A 21,837-nucleotide genomic window follows, 5' to 3' on the forward strand; every position below is an offset into this window, starting at 1 on the left:
AATAAAAACTGACACCTTGATTAAAAAAATCACCATTTAACATACTATGTTATAACACCGCAATTTCAACTTGTGTCCAACGTTGATAAAAATATTGGTTTAGGTTCATATGTGTTGAAAATTAAATAACACATTGTATGGTTATGCACTAAAGCAATGTAGAGCTGATAAATACAATATAAAGATACATTTTTATAATGATAATCATCTTATATTTATATCCTGCTCCTACTGAGATGAATCTCTGGTTACATTTACATATTGAATTACAAAGTTAAAACTAATGATGGGATCAATTATGCCCCATACTGAGCTGTGCACTTTGGAATGACTTTGAGAAAACAGGAGGGTCAAAAAGAAAAAAAAAAAAGCATCCACAGTGCACAGTGGTTTCAAGATTTTGCTAAGGAAGGACTGTAATAAACCATAATGTGTATTTGTCAAAGAAAGCAGACTTTTTTTTTGCTGTAAAACCTAAAGTACATTTTTAGTATAAATATTTCTGAGAATTAGAAAATATATAGGTTGGGTCACAGAAGTTGCTAAATGGTTAATTTAAGGTAGATATATAAAGGCAAATATAATATGAATTGCTTTATGATCCTCTTTGTTCATTCTTCTAATTATTTTTATGTACCTTTAAGGTGTTTGCTATCTCTGAGTTGAAATATAGTCTGTCCTGTGTTTGCTCCTGTCATGCAACGTTTGATAGTGTCCTCTTTCTCCTTTCCTAGCTGCATAATAAATGTGCTTCTCATCTAAAACCCGAATGTGACTGCGGGCCCTTGAAGGACCACATTTTGCCACCCACAACAATCTGTCCAGTGGTACTGGTGAGTTCTCCCTTCTCATCCTGCTGCTATAAAACTTGGGGTTTCTATGACTGACTGGTAGGCTACACCACTAAACGCTTCCAGAGCTAATTGTCCATTGATCAAGGCACAGCTGCATAGATATAAAATACCTCATTACTTCGGAGGAGACACCTTTGCCCACTGTATTTCCTTTTTCCTTCATGGTACAATAAACATTCAGTAAGGTATGCTCTAACTGAAGCTGACTCAGGTTTTATCACTTAGTCATGCTGGACTTACCAGAAATTGTATAGGCAGAACTCCTCTACGTTGTACATGTTTTATAGATCTAGCTTCCCAGAATAATGAATTTATTCTTATGGGCAGTTTTGCTGGGGATGCACATTATATATCTGCAATGGTGAGGTTTCTTATCTAGGTCAGAGGCTCCCCAGATTGAGGACACCTTGAAGAAAGCTATACATTGCCATTAGGAGTATTTTATTTTTTATCAGTGAACAATAAATCAAACTATCAGAAAAGTAATTACTTAATTCATTCAACACGCAGGTGTTTTTCACACAGGTGAAAAGCATGTAAGGAAGATAAGGTAACACTGAAAAGAATAAACCTTGGTAGAAAGAGAAGCAGATATTCAAAGACAGTATTCGTAATACATTTCAATGTCCAAATTGTTTCTAAGATGAAACAGTTATTTTACAAAACAAACTATTTTATATCCATAATGCAGTTTTCAATTTTAAAAACAATATGAAAATTAGGTAGCTGGAACTTCAGTTGGATATAATAAAAATACAGCTAAGAAATGTTAGACAAATACTTTTCTAAAGGTCAACTGAGAAATTAGTCAAATTACTCAATTTGCACCCACTTATGGTTCATTTTTTAATTATCTATAAAATACTGGTTGCATTTTAAATGTCTTTATTTAAAAGTTACTAAAAACTTCATTTTCTCAAACTACAAATATAGCGCAAAGGAAAATACCTCCACATTGCTGAGGCTAGCAATAACGAATTCTAACTTTCTTCATCTAAAATTTATTAGACATCCTGTAGTAAATAAGATTAATTAAAATTAATGAGAGCCATGTAAAAACATTTTTATTTTAGATGAATTTTGGTGTCATCTTTATGCTACATTATCTTCTTAAAGAGAAAGGACTTGCAGAAATTTTACATATTTTAATTTTAAAAAAATTTGAAGTAATTTTACTAATTCAGATACATTCTCAAGCTCAGATTTTAACTCTGAGAGCTAATCTGTTGTGGCAACCTGTCATCGCATTTCCCATGTCAGTTCTACTCAGTTCTGTGAGGCAGGGGTGAGACAGAGGACTACTTCTTTGGCCCGCCTTCAGGTCACATAAAGTCAATCATGAGATGGATTCATTTTGTTCTATATTCTGCTGTTCTATTCTTTCTTTCTTTGAGAGAATCAAAGGCAAAGAATGCCTGTCATATGAATTTTCTTCTGTCAGTCTTGCCAACTCTTTTATTGCTTTTTTAGGCACTTTTGATTCTAGAGATTTGTTTTCAATCACTAAGCCATTTTAATTATGAGATATATATATATATATATATATATATATATATATATATCATTGTTTGCTCTTTTTAAAATTTTCTTGGTACTACCTACTCTGAAGTATTAGGCACTACTGACCATCTCATTCTAAACCTTCTGCCTTTCACTGGCTCCCGTGGTGCCATGCTCTCCTGGTCCTTCTTCTGCCTCTCCGATCTCTTCCTTTCAGTATCTTCTCTGGCTTTCACGGCTTCAGCCTGCCCTATGCTGACACGTCCCTGTGCTCTGCCCTCACACGCCACAGCTTTCCATGCTTAACTTCTTCCCGCCTTTACCTCTTCCCAGTGGGATCCTGTTATTTAGTTGATTCCTTATCCTGTCAATTTATATTTATATTTATTTATATTTATATTTAGTTCATCCTTCTCTTCTGAATCTCAAACCTATAAAGTTGCAACCCATGTTGTTTTACTTGGCCAATATATTAGAATTACGTAATATAATCAGGATAACTTATTTTCTGAGTATAGATACTATATCTGCTACCATGCTAAATATTCACTCACATTCATTCATCTGATGAGTATTTATTGAGAATTATAGATAATATTATAAATAGGGGAAATAGTAAAATGTGAATAATATCTTTGTTATGATAGAGTTTTCATCCCAGTAAGGTGAAATAGAAAATAAACAATGCAATAAGTAATTATTTAGTACCTAATTACATTAAAACACTGGTTCCATTTTAAACATAAAGAAAAAAAAAGCAAGAGAAGAAGAGAAGCAATGTTAGGAGCTGTGACAGAAGATGTGGTCAACAGAGAGTCCGTCGAGGAGATAGTTGGGTGGAGAGTTGAGGAATGTGAGGGAGTCACTCATGGAAATCTGGGGAGAGAATTTCACAGACCACAAATCCTCCAAGGAAAGACTGGGAAGGACACAGAGGTAAAGAAAACCTGACATATCTGAAGGGCATCAAGGCAATTAGGGCCTAAGTGGGCAGAGGAAGGAACAATGGAGGAGAAGATCAAAGATATCATAAGATTCTCATATTCTGTAGAGAAATTTAGGCCATAGTAAAGTTATTAGCATTTACTCAGAATGAAGGTGGAAGCCATTAGAAGATTTTAACTTACATTGAAAATAAATAATCTACCTCTGTGTTGAGGGAGCAACAGTGGGAAAAATATGAGATTTCACTTTTCTCAGAGAGGGAAACTGGGTGAATTGCTGAGAGCAAGGATGGTATAAGACAGGAAAGCTGGGAACTGGGAAGAAGGTACACAACATTCAGCTAGGAAAATGAGAGCATAATGGATCAAGGAAATATCATTGATTAGTGGGGAGTAATGAGAAGGCATTTGTTATTAATAATTATAAATTTAGAACAAGACCAGTACGCTTAGATGAGCATATTTCTAATCATATTCAGTTATATTTCTCCAATTACATTCCACCTCCAGGAGCAGAATAAGCATAGCACAGCCTTAAAAGGCTGTGTTTCATCAAATATGATAAAAGGAGAGTGTGTGCATGAGAGTGATTGTAAGAACTGACCATGGAATTTAAGCTGTGACATGAGGGAATTAGGACAGAAGAGTGAGACACAGTAAAGGATATGAGGAATAATACATTGTAAATTACAGTTGAATCCAAGATTGTTGGAATCAAGGTTATTGGGGTCAGATTATGAGAGTGAGATAGCAATTGATGAAGGGTTTGCAGTTATTGTTAATGATATATATATGAGTTTATTTAATCCTCACAGTGACATCATGAGATTAATATGGTAACTATTCTCATTTTACATATGAGGAAACAGACACACAGAGGTTATATACACTTTCTGTGTCAAATGGCTATGAAGTAGCTACTCAGGATCGGAGCCCACAGAGCATCACTCCAGAACCTGGGCACCGAGCTCACCAGGCTCACCCTTAATAGAACCTTAATATCTCAACTTTCCACCAGAAACTTGACTCATCATCACCTGCTTCATCTTCAAGATAAAATTAATCATTAGGCAGCCCGCTTTAATTTTAATTGTTTTCCTTCAGCCCAAATGCAACAGCCTCATAGGCTACCCTCGGAAATTGTTCCCCAGGATTGTCGTCAAATCAGGCTTACTAAATTGCCTCCTTTCCATGGACCACCCATTCTGGTTTTAAAAAGACAGCAAAATATTTTTCCACTTAAATACATGAATATATTTATAATGTTTTCAGTGATTTCTTATCTGAATTCCAAACTCTCTAGCATGTTAAACAAGGCTTTGACTAGATCAACCTACTCAATCTTCACATATCGTCTTACATACTAGATATCAAGAATAATTTGAACTTCTTGTAATTCTCTAAGTACAGCTGCTCTGTAAAGCCTTTGAGATTTTGTATATGTTAGTAAATGAGCCTACACTTTGCTTTAAAAATTGTTCTGCCTGGATAAGTAGAAATAAAAGGTTACTTTCTTATCATGAAATAAATGCATTGAATGTCGAACCCATTGTCTGTTTAAATACTAATATTTTAAACAAATTAATAAAGTTTTTCTGTCCAGAAAATTGCTTAATTTGCTCTATGGCCTCTGAGACTTTTCAATTTGTAAACTCTCAATAACATTCCAGGAATGATTCATACCTCATCTCTGCTGTTATTTTTCATCTTTTGTTTAAAGAAATTGTTAGTACACAAATAATATAGCTTGTTTTATTTTTTATTCTTTAATAACAATTTTCTTCCTTAAATATTATAATTCCATTTTCTGAAAGTAAAGCAGGTCAGGTTGAGACTCAGTTGTTGCAAGATGGCAATAAATGTCATATCTGTTACATTAAAATATAAAATATAGACTTAGGATATCTAGTTTTATTGAGATTTTTCCTTTCCTTTGCTTTGATTCTGTGGCCAGTATTGCTTACTGAATGAGTGATATAAGCTCAGTATATATCCTAGCTGAAGCATCTTACTGATATGTATACTACAGGGCCAAGCTGTCTTCTGGCATTTGAGAATATCTTTCAGGTGTTATATATATTTTCAACATTTCTGTAACACCTATCTTAGCCTTTCAATCTCTCCCTAACACTTCTTATTAACTCTAAGTGAATAATTCAATAGTTATGTGCTCAACCGATAAGGAGATTATTAAAGTAAGCATCCTTTCTGCACTGATGATGTGCTTTTATAAGCATGCACTACAAATGGCTTCCACAGACAGTGGCTCTTAATAGTGCCTGTTGCCATAGAAATGGACTAAAACCAGCTACTCTGAAATTAAAATCAATATGTAATCATCAATGATTCCATACATCAGATATAATCACTGTTTTCTTGGATTGCAATTGGTATCTAGCATATTTTAAGCATACTATCATAAAAATACTTTGCTTAGAAGTTATGTAGTGTAAAGGATTTTACCAAGATCTTTTATGACTTTTTTAATGTGTGCAGGTACTTATAATGCTTTCTTTGGAAAATTTTCTAGCAAAAATTTTGACAAGCACAGCCCAATGACTGCCATGATGAAAGTGACTTCAGAACTGTTTACAAATGTAAATTTCTTGGTCTTCCCTCATCCCACCTCCAAACAACTATAAAGTGAATCCAGTGTAGTCAGTTCAACTCTTCATAAGCAACTTAATTCTATAAAAGGCCACTAACCCTTACCAATTGATTATCAAGACAGATGTCCCCTCTTTAATGGACTTCATTTAAGAAGGCATTTTTTATTCTAGTTATAGATCACATTCGGAAACCTGTCCCGTGCTAATCAATGTGACAATACATATGGAGCATGGCCTGACTGGCACGCAATCCAGTCACGCTTCATGATCTAAATTTTACCCCTAACACAAGGCAGACTTGTTGCAAGTTGTTTTAGTCCCATGCAGATTTGCTTTTGTTAAATTTGTACTTAGCATTATGTCATTAACCTGCATGGAATGCTATTTTTAAAAAATCACATGAAACACCCTATTGTAAGAAGAAATGCCGTTGGAGATGCCTTCATTAGCTAAGGGATCCCTTCCGGCTGTTTATCATGGTTAATTGTCTTTTGGACCTACAAGTCTTATTGCTGTCATGTTTTATCTTCTGTCCATAGAAAGCATATAGTTAAATTTATACCCAGACTAGACTATAATGTTGGTATAAATGTTATTTACTTCTATGTACTAATCTATAACTTTATTACTATCTGATTCATAAATTTTCCTTCACTATAATGGTCTCAGTTAGTACTTTAAAATTATTTTTGATGGCATATAAATTTGTTAGGTCACAGAAATCAGTGGAATTGACTAGTTAAAGTCCCATTGATTCTTAGAGTAATTTCATGGAGAAAGCTTTAAATGTGATCAACTTCTATAGAATGATGATATAGTCTTATATTCTTGCCAAGTTTTATATATATATACTTTTTTATGATCAGGCAAACTGGGTCTCTAGGAGTAAATGCTTTTATAATGATTCTTCAGTTTGAAAGGGACTTTTATTCATTTTCTTCTGCCACTACCAACAAAAGAAGACTTGAAACAGCTCATGAAGAGTGGCATTTAAATTTATGTTTGAACAGTAATATGAAACAGATTATCATGAAAATCATATTATTATATTTAGCCCCTTGTTAGTTTTCTCTATACATAAAAGGGTTTCTATACATTATATTTAAAAGCTAGGTTCTTGTTCTCTAAGCAAAGGGTTGATTATTTATTTTAAATTTTTTATTTTCTTCAATTACAGCTGACATAGAATATTGTATTGGATTAATGTATACAGCATAGTGGTCTTATATATACACACATATATATGCACACACATATACACACATATACATACATATATACACACACACACACACATATACATTATGTAATGATCATCTAAAAATCTAGTATCTATCTAGTATCTACCTGGCCATAAAAAGTTATAATAATATTATTGACTATACACCCTATGCTGTACTTTAATAGGTTAATTACTTGGTCCTTTTTGATATCAGTATGTCTAATTAAAGCTCATAAATTAAAATATAAGACTGTTTGATTCCCTAATGCTTTAGTTTTTATTATAGAAAAGTATCCACTCTTTATATACTGTTATTCTATTTGAAAGTATTTTTAGAATCATTGATGTTCATATATATTATTTTATATATAATATCTCTGGTTTAGATTCTTCCTACTTTTCTCTTCTCTTCTCTCCTTCTTTTATCTTTTTCATTGTCTTTTATTAAAGTCAACGGAACTACCCTTGCTGGTGTGGCTCAGTTGGTTGGAGTGTTTGTCCTCCAGTAGACCAAAAGTTTGTGGGTTCAGTTCCTGGTCAGGGCATATACCTAAGTTGCGGGTTTGATCCCCAGCTGGGGTACACAGAACAAGGCAACCAAACAATGTTTCTCTCTCACATCAATGAATATTTCTCTGTCTCTCTGTGTCTCTGTCTCTGTCTCTTCTTCTCTTTCTCTCTCTGAAAGCAATGAAAAAATGTTCTGGGGTAAGGATAAAAAAATTAAATCAAAGCCAATGGGACTAAAAATTGAAATAGAACAGTTCTTTATTTTTTATAAATTAGAATCTATTGTTGTACTAAATATTCACATATAGGGACTCTACAGGAGAAACCACCTTAATTCATCCTGCAGGTGATTCAAAGAGTAAATGAAAACTTTATTGAAGAAATGATTTCTGAGCTAAGTCTTGGAAATGCATTTAGCTGTTAAATGCAAAGGGAGCTCTGTCTAAATAGTCTCAGTATCGAAAGAGTAGGTTGGGAGCTTGAAACCGCAAAATGTTTATTAAGAGTTACCAGCAGAGGTGAGGTTTAGAGAGATAAACAAGACAAGGTCTGAGATTGTGAAAAATCTGGCCTGTCTTGTTAAGGAATTGGGCTTATCCAATATGAATAGGAGAGTACATAATTAGGTTTGTGTTTTAGAAAGATGATTCCGCTAGCTATGTGATTTAAAATAAATTTAAAGTAGGGAACAGAGGATATATGAGAGTGTGATTATAGGATTGTGATGTGAATAGTTAAAAGCCATTAACAGAGTGAGAAATTGAGGGAACCAGGAGAGAAGATTGTAGCAGAAAAGGAAATATGAAAGTTTGATTTGAGAATAAGTTAGTTTCAGAGGATGCTCGAGTTCAGTGCACAGCTGTGTATCGGGGTCACTCAACTGTGTGTAGAGACTACATGCTAGACGGCAAGGGACTCAGGATAGTTGATTGTACATTCTCCTTAAAACAACCCAGGATAATCATAGGGTCTTGATGCATTGCTTGCTATATGACACTAATGGATAAGGGTAGCTAGGAGAACAATTAAATTTCATGAATCTCAAATGATAAGAGGTTCTGCTGTGGGGCTGGAGAAATGTTGATTTTGATGGAAGGCCAAGAGTCTCATAAAAACTGCAGGACCAATAATGGTTGAGACAATGAGCCACCTTTTTTCAGAAGTGTTATAGGGAAAGTGGCTGACTTAAAAAAGACAATAATTTGTTTATTTTAAGCAAAAATTCCAGAGAGTCCACTGAAAAGTTTTCTAATGAGGTGAGATATGGAAGATAATTGATGAGAAATAAGCATAGGATAGTGGAAACCAAAAAGGATAGAATACTAGAAACTTAAGCTTCTAACGTGAACTGTGGATCTGTGGGCAATTTGTTTCCTTCAAATCATTACAGAATGGTTACCAATGACTTGTGTCCAGAATGTAAAAATAATTTATATAAATCAATAATAATAAGCAATCAGCAATCCAATTCAAATGGGCAAATGACTTAGGCATTTGAAAATATGAGGTCTGTCCACAATGTATCCAGTCATATAGTATGAAAAATAGAGACATTTATTGAAGAAGATACAAGACACAAGAAACATTGTACAAAGGGCCATGACGCCTTGGTCCCCTTCAAAGTAGGCACTAGACAGTTTTCCCAATCACCATCAGTTGCCCTGATGTATTTTCCTGAAGCACATCAATGGTCTGAAAACTCTTCACCTTCAAAGATGACTTCAGTTTTGGGAAAAGCCAGAAGTTGCAGGGTGCCAAATCTGGGTTGTAGGTGGACTGAGTCTCCTGGGTGATTTGATGTTTCATCAAAAACCTCTACATGAGACATGATACATGAACGGGTGTGTTGTTGAGATGAAGCTGCCAGTCTGCAGTTGCCCATCTTCTGAATCAATCTTCTGAATCATCTGAATAGCCTCCACAGTGGAATGTTCAAGCTTAATGCAAAATCTGATGCAGATTCATTGATCTACTTGCTCAGTCATTTTGAATGTGACAGCCACACATTACATATGCTCACTCAAAGGTGTCTACTGCCCCCACTGACTAGTACAGTACAGTCATCATTGTTCACACATGCACATTCCAGTCCACTCTCCTTGGCTGCCAGGCTACTATGGTGACACACACACCATTCTCATTATATTAATAATGGTTGGATTTTTCCAGACAGACCTTGTATATATCCATATACACATCAGTGGTAAACATATTACCATCTGGAAAAGGCATATTAAACTATCAATAAATAACACTACACACCTATCATAATGATTATGACAATTAAAAATCCTAAGCTTTGGAGAAGCTGTAAAGCAACTGGATTTTTCACACATGAGGGAGAATAAATTGGTTCAACAGCATTAGGTTACAGTTTGGCAGTATACTGTCTGTATTAGATCCTGTTTTTTTCACTAACTTTGTGACATGAGGCAAATCATTAATAATTTATACTCCTGTATTCCATTCATAAGATGGAATTAGATAAATTAATATATGAATATTGTTTAGAAGTATACCTAGTAAATACTAAGTGCTCAGTTGATATCATCTAATATCACTCTTATTTTAGGTGTGATGTTGGAAATCAAGAAGTGAATTTTAATCTTATAAAATAACTGTATTTAACAAAATTTATAAAAATAATATCAAATAACAGAAAAAATAGAAATTTGTAATCAGTTATATAAGAACGATTATTGGTGTATTAATAGAATCACTATTAAAAATTTCCTCTTCATTTTTAGGTGTACTTTATAAATGTTTTTGTAACTAAATTTAGTATATCATATGACTTCCTAGTTTTATACTTAAGCTAATATCATTAAATGTTTATTTCCATATAGTATGGAACATCACTATAAGTGGCTGCATAATATCTCGTGAAAATATCATAATTTAGTTCAAACAGTAGAAATATCTAGAACATTTATTTTTTATTATAAGTAACATCTTTGTGAACGTCTTTATGAAGAGTGGCTACTCCTGGTTACTCTCTAATCAGCATTACAAAGCATCATTTTTCTGTACTGTGTTATTTTGTTCTACAGATGAATCAGATGTCACAGTTTAGTTCTTTCAGTGCTGTAAGTACACTTTCAAATCAGAAACATAGTGATTGGACTGTTTTCTAGAACCAAAAATTAGTTTAGAATTAACTATTAATTAGTTAAACATTTAAAAATTAGCTTTTAGGTAATTATTTTTCCCACTTTCAAACATATATAATATTAACATACACAGCAAAAGTGATATTCATTGACAGGAAGTGATATGACATAAAACAAAGAACATGTCCATTCTGCCCTGTGGACTGATGTGGGGTGCGCTCCCTGGAATACGTTCTCTTGTTACAATATCCTATGTTACTTAAAATGAACCTTTATGAATGCCAAGAAGATAAGTAACAGGGCTTATCAGCTCAGGCAGAGAAAAACAAATCTATTTGGAAAGGAGCAATTTTGAACACATTCTTTTGATTTAATTCAAATGGTACCTGTCTTATCTCTTGTGACTCTCAACTTGTCTACATCATGGTGTTGCTGAAGCAGCGATCTCTTTATCTCTGTGTGTAAAGCCTTCAGAACCATATGGCTATATTAAATTCCCTTCTTCTGGTCTTGCTTGCATGTCCACAATGAGAAGAATTCTACTAAAGTATGCATTGTAGATGTGGTGACTAAGACTTAAATAGCAAGAGTATATTAAACCGTTCCTGTGGGAGGGGGGAATGGATTGGGATTAAAAAGGAGAAAACTGTATTTGAACAATGATTAAAATATAATAAAAAAAAGTCCTGTGAATTATTAAAAAAAAAAAAAACGTTCCTTGGAACACACATTTATCCAAGTCATGACAACTCAGCAATGTCAACAGCTCTACTGGGGTCTGGAAGTTTACTGTGTTTCTACCTCGCAGACCAAGTATTATGGGCTCTTTCTGTTTTGTCAATTATCTTTAAATAGTAACAAATGACTACCGCAAAACAAAACATCATCCAACTAAAGGAAGGAGGAGTATATTTGTGTTCTCTGTGATTCTGGAATTTGAATTTTGAATTCTCTGTAACCTAATTTCTTATACTAGTTTAGTGCTTCAGAGTCTGGTGGAAAGGTGTGCACAATTGGATAGGATGTGACTTGCTGCGCTGAGCTTTAGTTTTTATTATCACCGCTTCAGCTGCTTCCCCCTTCTTTTCCATTTACCTCTTTAACCCTTAACCAGTTACTGAAGTCATCAATTATCTCAAAATTCTTTATGTAATGTACCATGGATTTGTGCCTTTCCAATGTTCTTTTTTTTTGTCTAAAGAGTGGGACAAAGCACATGGGCAGTGCTCAATAAATGTTTCATCAATGTCATTTCTTAATATTCATTTAATTAATATTCATTATAGATCAATTCATAATTGTCATCATAGTAATGATAGGCAAAAAGGAATCTCCTTTTTTCATATTTTGAAATCTCAGACTCAATTTTATGATATTGTTCACAATGGACAGCTGCTTTGAATTTTCGTATTTTCTAAAATGTATAGAAATAAATTTTGCATGTTCCTTTTTTTCCCTAATGGTTTTCTGATTTAAATTCTAAGATGAAACACGTTAAGCACCAGAGAGCCTTCAGGTATATAAAACCTGAGCATACTTATTTTGGTTGGACACTTCTTCATGTGCATACACTTTAAAGGGGCCCAGCATATAACATGGGAAAAGGACCCATCATTGCTAAGCCATGGTTCTATCCTTCCCTTGTAAGGTGAGCCATTTATTGGTTACATTGTTTTAGGTACACTAATTTTATTGCCTTCTAAATAAACCGTCTATATGTTAACCCAGGTAGGCTCTATTATGTGGAATATATGTACTTATAAACAGAGCCTAATCTAGAAAAACTTTTATGTATTATGGCTAATTATGTTTGTTTCTACCTAAATACATATGGTAGAGTTCTATTTTTTAGAACTCTAAAATATTAATGTTAGTTTATTTTATAATAGGGCAGCAAAAAGTACTGTTAACAGTTTCTATGATAATTTATGCCTGAAATATAGCTGTGTCTAGAGCAAGTTATAATTTTTTATGGAAAAAACTTGTATCTTGTTGGCTTAGTCTGGGGTTATAGAATATCAAAAACAGATCTGATATGATGTAATGGGAAGTTCAATTAGTTTAAAATCATGAAAATCTAAAATGTATAGTCAAAAATGAGCATTATTCTATAGACAGAATAAACTATTCAAAAATTTAAAATCTATGACATAGATTCAAAGAAAACAGAATATTATGTATTTGTTTCATTCAAAAGAGAATATGTTTTTTGTTTTAATGAATTAAGTTATTCTATGGCTTATTAACAATTATAGTCAAGGCCACTTATATAACTATATAGTCAGCAGTAATGTAAAATATAATCGCTTTGTGCCAACATTGTTGGACTTAGAAATTCATGTCACAACAATATAAAAACTTTGCACAGTAGAGGTAGTATGCAAATTTGTCCCTGAGTTTTTTCGTAGCCTCAGGAAAAAGAGGGAAATATAGGCTTGACAATAATCACAGCATAAAAACAAACCATTTACTTACAGAAAACACTTTTTATTGTTACTGCTGTTAATGATATCTGAGATTAAATTCTTCCATATAAAATTGCGTTGGCTGGCGACTACACCTCAACGGTAATGCTGTACTCAGTACAGTAGTATTTCCAATGATGCTGGTATTTGTTACAATGGTCAATGCAGACTAATGGCTTATGGCCAAAGTGCATATTAGTGTAAATAAGTCTACCTGTTTGCCAAAATAAAATAGTAGTACAGATAATTTTGCCAAAAAAAACCAAACAAACAAGCATAGTGGTTTAAAGTTAGGTGGATGTTATGTATGAAGATTTATTGCATGGTGTAGAAGAAAATGTTAATAGCAATTGCTTTACATGGTCAAGAATACATCTACTTTACAGTATACTGACTTAAACTAGAAGGTTTAGAAAAGATGACGAGAAAAAGTAATGCCTATGGAAAACTAAAGTATCTCAGTATCTGCATGGGGAAAAAAATCAACATTTAGGACAATAGAATCAGTAATGTTCAAGAAAGGATTAAGAAAATCTACAGTCAAAAGAAGAATTTCAACAAAGTGGAAAAAGATCATGCTGTCCCTAAACCTAAAAAATAATTAACACTAAAGTATGAAGTCTAATTATATGGAAGAAATAAAATTTAGCTAAAAAGACTCTATATTTTTCAAATTCACTCATGGTAATTTTCATGAAATGTTTTTTGCTTGACCAAATGATTCCAAAGTTTGCTGGGAAGAATAAATGTTACACAAACACTTTATGTATTCTGGACAGAAGAGTAATAAGACTTATTTTAACAAATCTTAAGCATATGTTTATTGTGTATGCTAAGCACAAGTTACAGTGATCAAAATAATGTTAATAGTGTCTCTAGAAGATATAAAGAACTGGTAGAAAGTCTAAAACATAGAACTATATGTAATAACGTATATAATGTAGGTTGCACATCAGAACTGGCAAGGGATGGTGGGGATCAGAAGTGTTGAGGTTACTGTATAATCGTATGGAAAACTAAATTAAGATAAATTCTACTTTACACTCAGTGCAAAACAAATCATCCATGGATTCAAGGTTTAATTTTTGCTTTGTAGAATGCCCTTTTACCTTTTCCTAAAAAGAAAAAAGAAAATGTTGACTAACTAGAACAATTAAAAATTTATTTAAAAATGATAAATATTAAAACTCACAATCAAGGTAAAATGGCATTATAACAAAAACCCATCTAGTCAAATTAATGGAAATAATTTATTAAATATTTAAAAAGTTCAACCTTGTAAATAATCAACAAAGCAGATTAAAACAATGAGATACACTTTTCAATTCCTTTTTGGCAAATATTTTTAAAATGCTAATACTCAAGTGTTGGCAAGAATGTGCAAAACGGATGCTTCCCATTAAACATTGGTTAGATTAATTTGCTGCAGACTGTGGCATGGGAGCTCCCAAATACGTGAACTCTGTGTTTGTGTTTCAATGTACGCTCTCTGTAGGAAGATTTGGGTTAGGGCAGGCAAAATATCCAGGTCTAATTTGATTACAGTGGAAATAAATGATCGTTTCCATCTTCTAAATGTTAAACTTTGAGTGCAATAAAAATCAGAATCCCTTTACCATCATTAGACATTTAAGGATCAATGTTACCTTGCAGGGGTAACCTGTGGTTTCAATGACTCCCGATGAAGTGAGAGTGGTAGTGGTTGTAAAGTGTTTATACATGTGCCTTCCTCTGTTTTATTAGTAGCTAAAACTTGTCTATTCTCAGCCTTTACTTGAAATCAAAGCAAACTGATTCACACATAAATTTTGGTTTATACAGTCATACCTCAGACATATAGTGGGTTTGGCTCCAGACCACCACAATAAAGCGAGTCACAGGCATACCTTGGGGATATTGTGGTTTGGGTTCCCTATTACTGTAATAAAGCAAATAAGCAAGACATAGTCTTTTTTCTGTTGGAGGGTATTGGCTTCCATTTGTAAAACACATAGCACCTGTAAAGCTCAATTAAGAGAAGCACAATAAAATGAGGTCTGCTTGTATATCACTTTTATGCATGTATGCAATGAGTTTTGACTCACTTCTTGGTTCCTTAGTTCAATCTGTGTGCCCTGTTTTTGTGGAATAAGAATAGTTTAGTTCTGTTGAGACCGCCATGCCCACTCCTTGCTATCCAATGTGAGGGGAGAATCTATCGTTTTACAGTCTGCTGCTGATACTCATGGGAGCTTTGATGAAGTCATTTGTACAAGGACATCCAAGTCCTGGCAGCATGCAGCACACCACCTGTGTTCAGATGCTCATTTTCTTACTCCTGTGTTGTTCCAACCACAAACAGTTTCAGACATTTTCATTTGGTTTCCATTTCTCCAACATCCTTGAGTCATCTAATACCTACATTCCACCAATTCCTTCTAGCATTTTCTGCCTCTCTTCCAACTCATTTTTGTCATTTTGTGACATTTGTCACAACCCATAATGACATTCTATTGATATGCTAATTTACAAAGGAGAAATTCAAACAAGGTATAATCTAACATGCATCTGTTAGGTAGCACTTGAAAGCGCTGTGATTTGAGCCCAGTACTTGAACTTCTCATTTTTTTATCCTTAGTTGTGTGTCTGTCCTAGAACCCACACCAGAGAAAGAGCTGTTCTTTCTCCTGTGCAATGTTACTTTCTATATTTGTACATGGACGTGACCTTTGCCCCTCTTTTAATGTAGCCATGGACATATGCAGGTGTGAGATACCCACACTGTGTCAGATTCCCCTCCTCCTTCCTCCTCAACCCGCATAATTCAAATTTCTGACTGTTTCATAGTGTGAAACTGCTGTTGCCACTGATCTTAAATCTAGTGGTACTTTCTGGTTGGATTCCCAAGGAGCAGAGCATGAACCAATGATTTGGCTGCATATCATTTATAAAAGAAATCTTTAAGGGAGGGAAGAAACAGGAGAGGGAAGGCCATATTTTGAGCAATGAATTTTCATAGGGAGAATTTAAGCTTTGCTTTGAATCTTAGATACGCTGGGAAACAATCATATCATAAGGTTGTTCTTCAATGCAAATGGGCTGGCTTTCCTAACCCATATCTTGACTTAAGGCAAAATGGGTGGCTTTTTCTAACCCACATCAATCATTCATTAGCTGTGGTCTTCTCCAGGTAGGAGATGCTCTCAGGAGGCCCTGCTCCTGTGAGCAAAGAGTAATTCTTCAGAAAATGGGGCAGTTGGAAGGTCTCAGCAGTCAGCACTGAGAGCAGATGGGGATAGGTGTTCTGGCCAGGAAACAGGGGTCAGCTTTGGGCCACCAACAGGATTACTAGATTCTCTTTGCAAGAAGGATCATGTTTGAATCCCCTCCAGCATTTGAGTGTATTTGAAATGCTCCGTTTTCATAAACTTGAAGACTCATTGCCCTGGACAGTTGGCTCAGCTGGTTGGAACATCATAATATATACACCAAAAGGTTGAGAGTTCAATTCCCTGTCAGGGCATATATCTAGATTGTGGGTTTGATTTCCATTTGGGCACCTATGGGTAGCAACTGCTCAATGTTACTCTCTCAGTTTGATGTCTGTCTGTCCTCTCTCCCCCACTCTTCCCCCTCATATCAATAAGCATGTCCTTGGGTATGGATTAAAAAAATTAATATGTAACATTGGTCTAGCACACTCCTACCACCTCTAAGCCACACTTTATTGATACTGCTAAATTCGTCGTCCTCCTTTTATTTTGATATATAGGTACGCTTCCATTTTAAATTATATTCTTAGGTTATTACGCTCTCTGTATGGGTTCTCATACAATTTCATGACTGAAACTACTACTTTTGAATATGTCTGTGCAAGTGTGTTGTCCTTTACCCCTTTAAATCCAAATATTCAGCTTCATGTTATAAATTCCCCCTTAAATATTCCACAGAAGCCTCAAAGTCTACGTGTGAGGACTTGAACTTAAGTTGATTCTTGTGAAACTCTCCCCTATGCTCACTGAATAGCACCATCATCATTCCTAATGCTCACACTAAAAGGATTTAATCTCTTTATCTCTATTGTCTATTTCAGTTTGACACATACTAGATGCTCAGCAAGTATTTACGGTATTAATAAATGACATTCAGTCAACTCTTACTCATTCTATCAGTTGTCACTTTTTCCTGTGTTGAGAAGAAATGCATCAAAGAGTAACAAACATCAGATAAAGATTACAATAAATAAGTGACAGAAGTTTATTTTTTAAAACCATTGATAGCCCATGGAATTAAATTTAATTGTTGTAAGCTAATAAAAATCAGTGTAAAGTAGATGATGAGGAGGTAACATTAGTGGATGTCAAATTATTATTGTGCTTAGTTTCTGGAGTGGCACTAGAAGTATTTTATATTTATTACTAAGTTTTGGAAAACTAGTGATTGTAACATTGTTGTAGTTATATAAAATATCCAATAGATGGTACTGTGAAATGCCTAATATTTCAGATAAAGTAGTAGAGAGCTTAGAGAGAATATTTCAGAATTCTGAGTAGAATCAAGACATTTTTCCCAGATATTAAATTATATATACAATATACTTTTTAAAAAATATATAGCTTAAACAATGCAGCAGTTCATGTAAAAAATATCATAAATGTTCACTCTTAGTGTTCAGGAAGTTAAAAATTGGTGTTTAATACTAAATGGAACTTGAAAGTTGTTTATATTCTATTAGTAGGATTTTATCATTCTTTTTGTGCTGATTACCCTCAGTTTATATGGTATTTTAGTTAGTGACTCAAATCATAGCATTTTCAATTAGCAACTGTAGCTGCGTGTCTTTGTACAACATTCTATAGAAATTTTTCTGCTAAAAACTAAGCGAACCTGTGTGACATAACCTCCCTTCTCATGGAGCAAGAATGAGTCTACTATTTCTTTCAGCTTTGGGTCTAAATCAAGACCAGAATGATATCAGAGTGAAACATCATGCCATTTTGTAAATATAGCAAACATGGAAAACATATAAACACTTGCTAAACATATAACATATATTGTCAACATAAAATTTATTTTTTTAAAAGGAGCAACAGTTTAAAAATTGGTTATGATTTGCTCCTAAAGAGCATGTGAAAACCTCAAGTTTGTAGACGGCCTCATTTATCTTAGTGCTCATTTGAAATCTCCCTTATAAAGTGGTACATGTCTATTTGTGATGACCAGAAATAAGTTTTATAAAAGCTATTAATAAAGCTAAAAATGTCAGGAATTATCTGATAATATGTAAAGCTTGAAAATTCAAAGTATCTTACTTGAAACATACATAGAGCTTTTAAAATTTTTGCTATTTATGATATTCTTAAAAATGATGAATATTCCTTTGTATTAGGGTTATTTATTTATTTAATTTATTATTTATTTATTAAATATAAATATTTATTTATTTATTTATTTATTTATTAATGTATAGGGTTATTTATTTTTTCAGTAAACTTTTATTGTATGTAACAGTATGCCAGGTACTAGACAAACCAATATAAATAGCTTTTAGAAAGAGTGTTTTTGCATGAATTCGCATCTTCTGGGGTATGCATCAGATGTCCATCAGTTTCTTTATGCATTTACTATTTTCTCCATGTTTTATATAGTTGGAGTGTGTGGCATATTGTGCATCCTCTTTTAAAGAACATATTATTAGGTACGCATGAATGTCCTGCTCAAAGAAAATGTGCTGTCGAAATAACTTGAGCTACCTTAAATAATCGAGGCTATTTTCTTTACTTAAAAAAAATAATAATTAGTGCTTTCGTAAGTCTAGGCTATTCAGACCATTATCTCCTGACCCACATCAGAATACATATGTCAACTTTGTAATAGCAAGGGGTGAAATGAACAACTAATTCCCTGGGTACTTTGAGTTAAAAATGAATTCTGCCCACCACTGTGTGATGATAACACCCCTTTGGATTCATCAGGAAATAATGGGGCCTCTAAAATCCTGTGTGGATTCTTCAGATGGTGCGCTCATTGTGTACTATGTTCCTTTCAAACACAGTGACACATGATGTTTCATTTACTCAGATTTTTAAAGTCTGCTGTGCGTGCATAACATTACATGATAAAGTTCCTACTTGAGCCCACTGGGTTTAAATATAAACTGTGTATGCTATTCTAAAGTGATAGTCTCTTAATAGATGTCAGATACTTTTTATTGCTGCCCTCTTTTATTTCAGTAACATTTTAATTAATTCACACTGATTGAATAAATGTACATTGAGACTTGTTTCCTAATGAGGGCGCATTTAGTGGAAAGGTTTTGCATCATTCTGATATCCTGTGGGTAATTATATTCTAATTATATGGTCGGGGGAAAAGAGTCTATAACACAGTCCTGTTATTGTTCGTTGGACCCAATTAATTACATGCACATAATGAAAGTTCATGATAAGGTTGACTGGCAGTTAGTATAAAATTTTAAGTCAATTGAATCTTAGCCTAATGTGAGTGCAGAATTTGACTTTAACCTGGTTAGGAAGTGCTTTGGTGTGAGATCAGTGGATACTGAGAGGGGCACAGGATGAGAACAAATTTCATCATAACGTATTTGTTCTTTAATTTAAGGTATTTTCCAAGATTGAAGAAAATGAAAACCTAACAGCCTAAAGATTTAAATATTGTATCAATCTTCTTTCATTCCCTACAGTGGTTTTTCTGTCTTTCGGAAAGCAGCAGTGCACATACAGTAAAATGATATGTTGCTAGAGTGGGTTCATGTATTTGTTGAGGGCAAGTGTAGCCCTAACAGCAAGTGCTCTTGATTTGTTATATTAGGTTCTTTTTCCAGAGTGTTTTTTTTTTATTTCAAACCACCCACGGTACTCAAACCTCTGTCCCAAACATTCACATACTCATATGTGCGTATACATAATCATAAGTAGACATCTATTAATTATATGTAAAGTAAGAGTGCTAAAGGATAATTTGAGAAAATAACAAGCCATGTACATTTCATTTTGAAATGTGCTTTAAAGATGGATGAATCTGATGTTTAAGAATTATACAATGTACATTAAACAAAAAAAACTTAAGCAGTGATCTAAACATCAGCTCCATCCCTTTTTTGCTCAACTTCGTTGTTTTCTTTGCTGAGGTTTTGGAAAAGACAGTACTCAGGATTGAAGAGATCCTGAGTAGGGAGGGTTTTCTTTTTCTTCTCTTCTTCTAAGCCTCCCCTCCCCCTTTTCTCCATTGTTTTTTTTTTCTCTCTTTGGTCTCTTCTCTCCTGTCTTGCATCTTTCCTTCTTTTTTAAAAAAAGATTTTATTTATTTATTTTTAAAGAGAGGGGAAGGGAGGGAGAAAGAGAGGGAGAAAAGGATCAATGTGTGGTTGCCTCTCCCATGCCCCCTTCTGGGGACCCGGTCCATAACCCAGGTGTGTGCCCTGACTGGGAATCAAACAGGTGACCCTTTGGTTCTCAGTCTGGCATTCAGTCCACTCAGTCACACCAGCCAGGACACATCTTTCCTTCTTTATCTCTATTGTGACAACCCTTGCATAGATACTTCACTTTTAAAAATGTCTGTTGGTTCCCATCTACTTATCAACAATAAAAAGTCATTTTAGACGAAGAAAGTGCAATCTATTCTTGTTGAGCTCTAAGCAGGCAGTGAAAACTAAGGATATCATTTAGGTTCTGAAATTAGTAAGGTACCTTTTATTGAGAATTTAAACTTGCCAGACCTCCTTTTAATCCTAAAGGTAGGTGTAGTTATGATGTCCATGGTACATTTGAGGACAGTGAAGCTTAGAGATATTAAGAAATTTATCTGAAGTGACACAACATGCAACTGGCAGAAGCAATATCTGCCTTGTCCAAAATCTCTTGTTCTAAACGTATTTTTAATGTTCATGTTGCAGTCCCCAAAAATTGGTTGAAATGAATTTAGGATTTAAGGGATCTAAATTTCAAAACCAGCATTTCAAAAAAGAATGGAAAGAAAAACAATGGAGAAAAGTGGATTAGAATAGAAGTGAAGAAAAAGGAGAATAATAGAATATATATCAGAGTGCGGTGCACAGGGTACAGGTTCTTTGTGAAATTATTTAGAAATGTGTAAATATACAAACATTCATATTGTAGCTCAAAGCTAAAAAAATCCTCAAAGAATCTTTCTTCAACCACATTGGTTTCTGATGATGTTATGAGTCCTAACCAAGAAGGATAATATTTCTTAAGATTTTATTTCACTAGCTAATCAATAGTCAAAACAATAACAGCAGTATTAGGCAGTTTTAGTTATTCTTGCCAATTGCTTTTATATGTAGAAATCTATGTTTGAAATAATTTAGCCATCTTTATAAAAATATAGCTTTAACATTTTCACTGAAAACATTGGTGCTCCTTAGGTGTCCAAATAGTCATTTCTCTAGGTGTACTTTCCGGATTCAGGAAATTCCTTTTTGGTCACAGACGGGTGCACGTATTGAGGGAGCTGCTCAGGAGGGAGCCTCACGCTCCCTTCACTTCCATATCTCCCGACCAAAGCTCTGCGAACACCCATAAATGATTACATTTACAGAAGTAAGAATAGGATATTTTTGTGAGTGGTTACAAAGGTAGTTGAATCATCCTGGTAAAAATAT

The 21,837-nt window shown here is 34.0% G+C and overlaps 1 protein-coding gene across 2 annotated transcripts in view; it reads left to right on the plus strand.

Annotated features, from left to right (window-relative positions):
* Window positions 1–21,837, plus strand: part of DGKB (diacylglycerol kinase beta) — a 601,974-nt gene that overhangs the window by 185,666 nt on the left and 394,471 nt on the right. For both annotated transcript variants that reach the window (XM_028525894.2, XM_036010554.1), the window contains one exon: window positions 735–833. In XM_028525894.2, coding sequence (XP_028381695.1) covers window positions 735–833 — 99 coding nt within the window. The remainder of the gene's footprint in view (window positions 1–734; window positions 834–21,837) is intronic.

This window comes from Phyllostomus discolor, chromosome 10, assembly GCF_004126475.2.
Source record: "Phyllostomus discolor isolate MPI-MPIP mPhyDis1 chromosome 10, mPhyDis1.pri.v3, whole genome shotgun sequence".
NCBI lineage: Eukaryota > Metazoa > Chordata > Mammalia > Chiroptera > Phyllostomidae > Phyllostomus > Phyllostomus discolor.